The sequence below is a fragment of the Ammospiza nelsoni genome, chromosome 2 (genome assembly GCF_027579445.1).
Source record: "Ammospiza nelsoni isolate bAmmNel1 chromosome 2, bAmmNel1.pri, whole genome shotgun sequence".
In the NCBI taxonomy this organism is placed as follows: domain Eukaryota; kingdom Metazoa; phylum Chordata; class Aves; order Passeriformes; family Passerellidae; genus Ammospiza; species Ammospiza nelsoni.
Window position 1 is genome coordinate 31,047,431 of NC_080634.1, and position 8,625 is coordinate 31,056,055.

General features: G+C 44.9%; 1 protein-coding gene across 2 annotated transcripts; it reads left to right on the forward strand.

The window, feature by feature from the left end:
* Positions 1–8,328, forward strand: C1S (complement C1s). Of its 2 annotated transcripts, XM_059466394.1 has the most exons (12): positions 1–208; positions 653–717; positions 1,130–1,334; positions 2,404–2,581; positions 2,817–2,942; positions 3,567–3,766; positions 3,988–4,141; positions 4,373–4,488; positions 4,720–4,798; positions 5,049–5,186; positions 5,662–5,736; positions 7,267–8,328. In XM_059466394.1, exons 2-12 carry the CDS (start codon positions 713–715, stop codon positions 8,058–8,060), a joined length of 2,070 nt encoding a protein of 689 aa, XP_059322377.1. In that variant the 5' UTR covers positions 1–208; positions 653–712; the 3' UTR covers positions 8,061–8,328. The 2 variants fall into 2 exon arrangements, with proteins under 2 accessions (XP_059322377.1, XP_059322376.1); XM_059466393.1 differs by lacking the exon at positions 653–717 and having other exon boundaries at positions 12–208.
* Positions 8,329–8,625: the final 297 nt, after the last annotated feature.

An 8,625-nucleotide genomic window follows, 5' to 3' on the forward strand; every position in this document is an offset into this window, starting at 1 on the left:
GCCGAGAGCTTTCGAAGCCAGCATCTCACGCTAGAGGGGAGGCTGGAAGCCGCATCCCACAGACAGAGGGTGCTGCGATATTGGGAATTAGAGCTCCCTTCCCAAAACTCGGCTTTGGGCGCGTTTGGAGGAGGGTGTGCACAGGAAGAAAAAGCAGAGAAAGAAAAGAGAAGAGACAAGGAAACCAGACGTGAACTATGGAGAAAAGGTAAATTTTGCAGGCATTATAAATGAGAGAGGAGGATATTCCCCAGTGTCGTTTTCTGACAGCTAGAAGAGTGGGGATAAGGTTCTTCCCAACCTCAGGGTCTCAGCATGATTTTTGAGGTGCTGGGAAGAATGGACTGGGTACTCCTGGGGGATGTGTTCTCTGTCTTAATTTGCTGTGCACCAGAGTGCTGTCTGGATTCACTGGTGGTCACAATGGGAGAGCACTGGTGAGTATCAAGAGAGAGATTTTGTCCTTATGGATCTCAGCCTCCCTTCTTGATGCTTGGGTTTGCTCTGTGCAGGAAGGACCAGAGATATAAAGTTGCTTTTCAGGCAAAACCTTAACCTAGTCTCTCCAGGGTGGGGGTTCAGGGTTTTCAACCTGCTTAGCAGACACACAAACATACAGGCAACATTAACCAATCACAGTTTTTTGTCCCAGAGCATAACTCCAAAGTCCAATTCCTGAAGGTTTTCAGAAAGGAAGAACTGCTTTTCCAAGATGTGGTGAGTTATTAAACTGCAAGGTTTATTAGTAATTGTATTCTATAAATCATGTGCTTGCCCTATAAGACTCTATTGATTTTCAAATCTGAATGTATCTATAGTCCAAATAGCTTCCAGAGCAGGGCAATGAGTAAGGAAGAGCACTTATGATCCCTGTGTTCAGCTCCTGCAGCTTTACCAGATCCTGCAGAGGTTGAGACAAGCAGAGAGCACGACTGAGGTTGTACTCCTGTGTGAAAAGCTGCAGGAAAAGGACAAGCCCCATACAGCCACAGCACTGGCCTTTGAAACTCGGGAGCCAGGAACTCTGCTGCATGCCATGTGCAGCCAAAGTCTGGCTGTTCACTGGGGCTCTGCACACATGAAAATGGAGAACACTGCTGCCATGTCACCTTCCCTTCTCTTTCCTCAGGTCCCTGATCCTCTTCTGTCTCCCTGTCTGGGCTGAGGCAGCCTCCATGTATGGAGAGATCTTGTCACCCAATTATCCTCAGGCGTATCCCAATTATGCCAACGAAACCTGGCACATCCAGGTCCCTTTGGGATATGGCATTCACCTCTATTTCACACATCTGGATCTCGAACCATCACAGGACTGCGAATATGACTTTGTGAAGGTACTGTCTGTGTTCTTGAGTGAGAAAAAGACAAGAAAGCAGCTTAGAGCACAGAACAGCAAAGCTGTGCACACAGCTAAGAGCTGGGAGAGGAGTTATGCACAGCCTTCCTGTTCTGAGCTCCAAGAAGTCCAAATGGCTGGTTGTGTCTCCACTAGCAGCCATGAAATCAGCTCAAGTTTGTTTTATAACCACATGCGTGTTGGCTGCCAACTGAGTGTCCCATTTCTGCCCCCCATCCCATGTTTCTCCATATTCTTAGGAAAAGTCTTCTTAGCCATCACTGACACATCTCTGTGTGGCAGTGCATATTCCTTGCCATTGAAGAGTAGGTGTAAAAAGACCATTTTCTTAGGGCAATAGTTGTCTGTGCCTGAAATTATTTGGAATTAATCAATGAGTGGATATAGATGATTTATTGCAAACAGAAATTGATTGGAAAGGATGGAGGTTAAAAACAATCTATCTGTGTAGGGATAGTGGCCACACAGTTTTTTTATGATCCATGCACCACAGATTTCTTAGAGCCAGCTCTGCTCTATGTTGCCCCACAAGGCACAAAAGATCAAGCACTTCCACACAAATAGACAGAAACACGACCATCCTGTCCTGCCATAGCTCAGTGTGAACAGGGGCAGTAAGGTCAAGTGCAGCACCAAGACACCTTTGAGGAGGATGAAGGTGGGACAGGAGGATGAGTGTGCTCTGTAGTAACCCCTGTGCCCTTTTGCAGCAAACCAATGAGCCTGTTAGGCTGCTCTGTGGACTGTCATGGTTGGTTTTACTGCTTTGAAATAGCGTTTTGGTGATTTTTTTTTGACAAGTGGGCCTGAAGAAGAGATGTTAACAGCAAACAGTGTGGATTAATTTGTATCTGAGAAATTAAGGCAAGTATTTCACTAGGAAGATAGTAGGAGGAACACTCTTCAAGTGTCTTATGAACATCATGAAACTGGCTGTCCAGGGGCTCCACTTGGCTGCACCTGAGCACTAAAAGCTGAAAGACTCAAGTGCTGATAATTCCAGATGTTGCAGTAGTGAGGTGAGCTGTCTCTCAATTCTTCTGCAGATCCTGTCTGGTGGCTATGTCGAAGGCGTGCTTTGTGGGCAGAAGAAACCGCGTGCCCCTGACTCCAGGATTGTGGAGGAATTTCGTGTCCCTTACAACAGCCTCACTATGAGATTCCAATCAGACTTTTCCAATGAGGAGCGTTTCACTGGTTTTGCTGCCTACTATGTGGCAGTGGGTAAGGTTAAAACAGCCTCCTCTGAATCTCTGTAGTTTCTAGGCTGGGAGGAAAGGTGACAGGAAGGGTTTTTCTTACAGAAATGCCTTATTTAAAGAGATCCTAGCAGAGAGAGCTGCATTCCAGTATGGCCAGTATAAATACTTTTCCTTGTTGTCCACTAGTGTTTGCTTCAATATCTCCTTCCCTCAGGCCCCTCTCCTAATTTGGCTGATTCATCTTTTCACACTTACAGATTTGGATGAGTGCATGGATTTTGTGGATGAACCCTGCAGTCATTACTGTAATAATTATATTGGAGGTTACTTCTGCAGCTGTCCACCAGATTATTTCCTCTATGAAGATAACAAAACTTGTGGAGGTAAGAGATGTACAAGACCTGTGATCAACAGCAAGAATTCATTTAGACCAAGTGAGATATTGCACTTGGAAGACTTTATCAATCTTCTCAGGCATTTGTGATGGTATATTTTGGGAGAAAAAACCTATCCCAGTGCAAATCTGAGCTGCAGTAGACAGTGGTTTGAGGAATTTCTATTAATATATTCTTAACAATTCTATTTCTATTTCTGTGTCAGGAGAAATAAGAAACTATTGAACGACCTTCTTTAAAGACTATGATGGAAACCCTTCTACTGCTATCTGTGAATCTTTAAATCTCTGACAAAACAGGGAAGTTCCATAAGGACAAAAAAATCACCAAGGGCCTGCTTGGCTTGAACCAAAAAGTTGCAAGATCACAAACGGTGCATGTTGAAAGGAGTGTAATATGAGAACCTGAGAATGAGGAAAGGAAGCCTAAATCTCCCTGGCTAACTGGATAGAGAGTGGCCCTAGCTTCAGTTCCTGGGCTAGATACAATGTTGTGCCTTGGTTATTGCAGGTAGCTGAGCATACTAGGAATGTAGTAGAAGAGGGAGAGCTTGTCATGTGCACACATGGACATCCTTTCTGAATCCTACTCGTGTTCCTTCCTCAATCCTAGTGAACTGCAGTGGGAATGTCTTCACTGAGCCAACAGGGGAGATTGCCAGCCCCAACTATCCCAGCCAGTACCCGGAGAACTCTCGCTGTGACTACCGAGTGGCTCTGAGCCCAGGCTACTCCGTGGTGCTGAACATTCGCAGCAGCGACTTCGACCTGGAGCCCGCCGACTCCAACGGGATCTGCCACGACAGCCTCACTGTAGGTGTGCAGCCCAGGGAGCTTAGGGGTCAGGGTACTCTGTCTCCCATCCATCTCCTCATATTCAGAACACTTTGGTGCTGCTTAACTTTATTTTCAGTTATGTTGTCTTTTGGAGTTTGTGGGAATACATTTGCATATGTATGCATTGAGTGTGTGTTTTAATTGCTCTCTCAATACATTTGGCATTTCTCATTTAATCTTGTTTGGTATCTTCACAGATTGTCTCTGGAAAACAGCGTTTTGGTCCCTATTGTGGCAGCAAATTCCCAGGTCCTTCTGAAATCAAAACCAGGAACAACATTCTTGACATAATCTTCCAGACAGACCAGGACATACAACACAAAGGCTGGAAAATACGCTACTATGGGGACTGTGAGTACACCCTTGGGAATGTGATCACTGCTGATGAGTTAGGGACAGGATTTGTCCCATGTCACATTTGTGGCACAACAACATGTTAACATGTTCACAGCTGCTGGTACTGAGTAAGGGTATGCCTGCTTACTGGGGGAAAAACATCACTGGGGAGAAAGAGCTTGGGAGCTTGGAAGGAGAGTGAATCTTGAACCAGTTCACCACTGATTTCCATCTATCTTTTCAAAGCTGTAACCTGTCCCATGAGTGTCATCTCCAACTCTGTTCTTGACCCAAAGAAGGACAGATATATCTTAAAGGACATTGTGAAGGTGACCTGTGTGGAAGGCTACGAAATAGTGACGGTAAGTGAAATAAAAAACCATATGTCCTCTCTGGCCTGCTCGGCAACATCTGGAGGCCATTCCCATCAGGGGTCCCGAGTACTTTTGGGAACCCAAGGTTTTCAACATAGCAGTAGTAAGAGGAATCCTCTTCCAGCCACTGCAGCATTTTGAGGCCCCTCCACTGGAGCACCTGTGTCAGAGGTATTTCATGTCCAGAGACTTACATGGATCATATGTTTTATTTCCTAGCAACGAGATAGCATCACAAGTTTTCTCTCCAGCTGTGAGGAAAATGGTGAATGGAGCAACTCCCACTTGAGCTGTGTTCGTAAGTGACCTGTGTCTGTATTGTGGGAAGGGAATTGGAATGAGTGTTTAGGCTCTAGATCCACTGTATCTCCAGATTAGGAGGATGCTGAAATACCGGGATGTGAGCATGCTGAAAGGACAGAGAAAGTGAGCTCCCATGACTGTACAGGGATTAGAGAAGCTGAGTTGTTCCCTGTCATACAAAATAATCACATTGTTGAGTGAGGGTGCTCCTTTGATTGGGTTTGATCCCTTTTTTTTCTCTACAGCTGTGAACTGTGGTGATCCCCCTAATGTTGACAATGCCCAAGCCTCATACATCTCCGAACTCCAGGAGCCTCTGTACACAGCTGCTGTCCGCTATGAGTGTGAGGCACCCTACTACACCCTGGAAAACAAAGGGCATGGTGAGCATTGCCTCTGCTGCACAGTCATATTCCTTGGGTTAAAGGCCCAAGAAGTGCTTCTGGCACTGTCATGGGGCTGGGATTTTGTGCTATCAGGTCAAGACTGGTTTGGGGTCGCAGGCAGTAGTTTAGTTTTGCCTCTCTGTTTAATACACTCCAACAGTGCCTGGGCTGTTGACCTTAAATTCATTAGCAAGTCCTCTCTCTGTTTGCCATGTGAGTGAACCATGCAGGTTTTTGTCACATGTAACACAGAGTTCTTGTAGAAAAGTAAAGGACTCAAGAAATCTGTTAAATGAGGTTTCTCCCAAAAAGGCATAGAAGCACCCTGGTAGGGAGATAACAGCAATGTTTACCAAGCTGTGCTTGCTTTGGAAATAAGAATGTTGATATATCATGTACAGTAGTGTTATTTATCCTGTGTTTATCTTGACTGTGTCCTTACGGAATTCTTTTTCCTCTCATGTTTTCCCAGCGGTATATCGGTGCTCAGCCAGTGGAGAATGGGTCAATGAAGAGATGGGAACAAATCTACCAAAATGTGTCCCAGGTACTACCAAATACTCTATGTGCATGCAGCATATGAAGAACACTGCTTATTTCACCTCTGTATTTTTCTTTTCTTAACTTCCAGCTGATAGAGAGAATTTTAAACCCTGTGTACTGCTCAGTTTACCCTCATAGAGGAGGCAGCATGACTTGTCCTAGCTGTACATGATGCCTGTTCACCCCTTCAAAGCGCCAGATCCTCACTGGCAAAATACAAGATCCAGGTGGAGGAGATTCAACCCTCTTAAAAGTCCAGTCACAGCTTAGACAGTGGTTTGGATTATACAAGTACACAGTAAGAAAGGCAAACTGAAAGATAAAGCTCAGGGAATTTACTACCCAAGAGGAGGCTACAAAGCATATGAAGCGAAATTCTGCTCAGTGGGACACAGCAATAAAAGGCAATGACAGGCTCAGGTTGCAACAAAGAAAATTCTGATTGTATCTAAGGAAAAATGCTCCCCCAGAGCACTGGAACTGCTGTCCAGAGAGGCTGGCTAATCACTACCCTGGGAGATGAGCAGAAGTTACCTGTCAAAGCCCCTGAGTAGCCTGGCTTTGGAGTTAGAAGGCAGGGGGAGGGCAGTTAGGGAGGAACAGGTTGAGCTAAATGCACTGAGAAGTACCTTCCAGCATAAATCTCCCCATGATTATGTGAAATTCTTTAACAAATTCTGCTTCATGCAAATTAAAAGTTATCTGCTGGCTATAGTTCCTTATTCTGTGATTTTCTGACTAAGGATTCAATAAAAACAAGACAGTGTGATAAGAAACTGATTTCTTAGCAATGTCAGAATGACCAGTCTTATTTATATCCTTATTTTTAACATTCTGCAAAATATTACTGAGCATTTTGTTCAAAAAAACATGGAATATCTTTGCACTCAGAAGACCCACAGATAAGATCCCCTACTGCTTAAGATTTTACATACTTATAGAATGGAGAGGCAAAATGGTAAAACATCAGTGACAAACCTGACCTCTTAACCTGAGAGTATCTGGAGTTCACAAAAGAAAAACCAAAACCAAAACCAAGCAAACAAAAAAAGGCAACAAAAAACCACCACCACCACCAAAAAATCAACAACAAAAAACCCCAACCAAACCAAAAAGATATATATTTTAAGAGCAGTGTCATATTTATAAGAAGTAAGTATTTTTTCAAAGACTTAATCTAAAGAGCATAATTCAGCAAAGAAAAAAAACTAGAAGGCGAATAAATTGCAAGCTTTGATGTACCTAACACTGTCAAGGTGACAGCTGCTTTCCAGAAAACTGAATTTGAGAATGAGCATTTTAAATCTAAATTGAGTGCTGATGGCATTTATTCTAGAATTTTCTTTGATTTCTCTGTAAATATTATTTGCAAGCTCTGTGGCATAAAATATAAACATGGTTACTCAGATTCCAAAGTTATTTCGAGGACACAGGAAGGAGGAGACCATGGGCTTTTTAGCAGTACTAAAGAACCCCCACTTTGTAACTGCTAATTCTCCCATCTTTCTCCCGTTTTTCTTTCTCTTCTTTCTAGTCTGTGGGGTGCCTAGCAATCCCATCCAAGACACAGGGAGGATTTTTGGAGGCACCCGTGCAGAAAAGGGGAACTTTCCGTGGCAGGTGTATTTCAATAACCCCAGAGCCAGTGGAGTGCTCATCTCTGACAGATGGGTGATGACTGCAGCTCACGTGCTGGAGGGGTACGACAAGCCCACCATGTATGCTGGGGTAATCAATGTTCGTAGAGATTTCCTGACGCAGGAAGCTGAAAAGCTTATCCCAGAAGCTTCTTTCATCCATCCCGGTTGGAAGGAGGAGCCTGCAGAAAGCAGGGTCGATTTTGATAATGATATTGCACTGCTGAAGCTGAGGAATCCTGTGAAGATGGGTCCAGACATCTCACCCATCTGCCTTCCTGGTAAATCTCCTGAATACGAGCTGGAAGAAGGGACTCTGGGCTACATTGCTGGATGGGGCCGGAGGGAGAAAGGAAAGCTCCCTGCTGATCTTTTGAAGGCCCAGATTCCCGTGGTGAGCATGGACAAGTGCCGGTCTGTGAAACCAGACGGCTTCGATGGCTCCGTCGTTTATGTATTCACGGACAATATGATCTGTGCTGGCGGTGGCAAGGACAGCTGCCAGGGGGACAGTGGTGGAGCCTATGCCATCCAGGACCCTCTGAATGCCACCCGGTACTACGTGGCAGGGCTCATCTCCTGGGGGCCAAAGTGTGGCACCTTTGGCCTCTACACCAAGGTGGTGCGGTACCTGGACTGGATCAGAGAGACCATGCGCCAGCACGAGGGCGAGGAAGCCTGGCAGGAATAGCTGCTGGTCCTCTCAGCACCGTCACCCTTTCCAAACGTGAGGGCTGCGTGTCTGGGCTGGCTGTGACACTGTGCACTCTGTGTATCCAATGGGCAATATGTAACACATTGTAACTCATCCTGTCTAGGCTGAGCGGAGAGCCAGGGGTATGGACCTGCTTCTCCCACTGTCATCATGTCTGGGAAGGGAAATTCTCCTTCTTCCACTCATAGTAGTGTAAAAAGGAGACATTATTCTGAATAAAAGAGACTTCTTCTGCTTCCTTTCATTTTTTTCTGTCCTATTTTTTCTCACTTGGAAAAGACCTAGCTGTGCCCCATTGAAACCTGACAGGGAGGTTTCAATGAAGACGAGAGAGAATAATGGTTGGTTCCCATGGAAGGTTCAGAGCCTAGTTTCTGATTTATATATTTCCTGACCAGTTCAGAATATCTAACAGCATTAAAGAATGTCCAAATTGCCTTTTGTGCAATGCGCTATTGTGTCTGTAATGCCTTTCTTCTTCTCCGCCTAGACCTGGTTCTCCTTGAAACTCCCTAAATCAAATGTCTAATCATATTCTGAC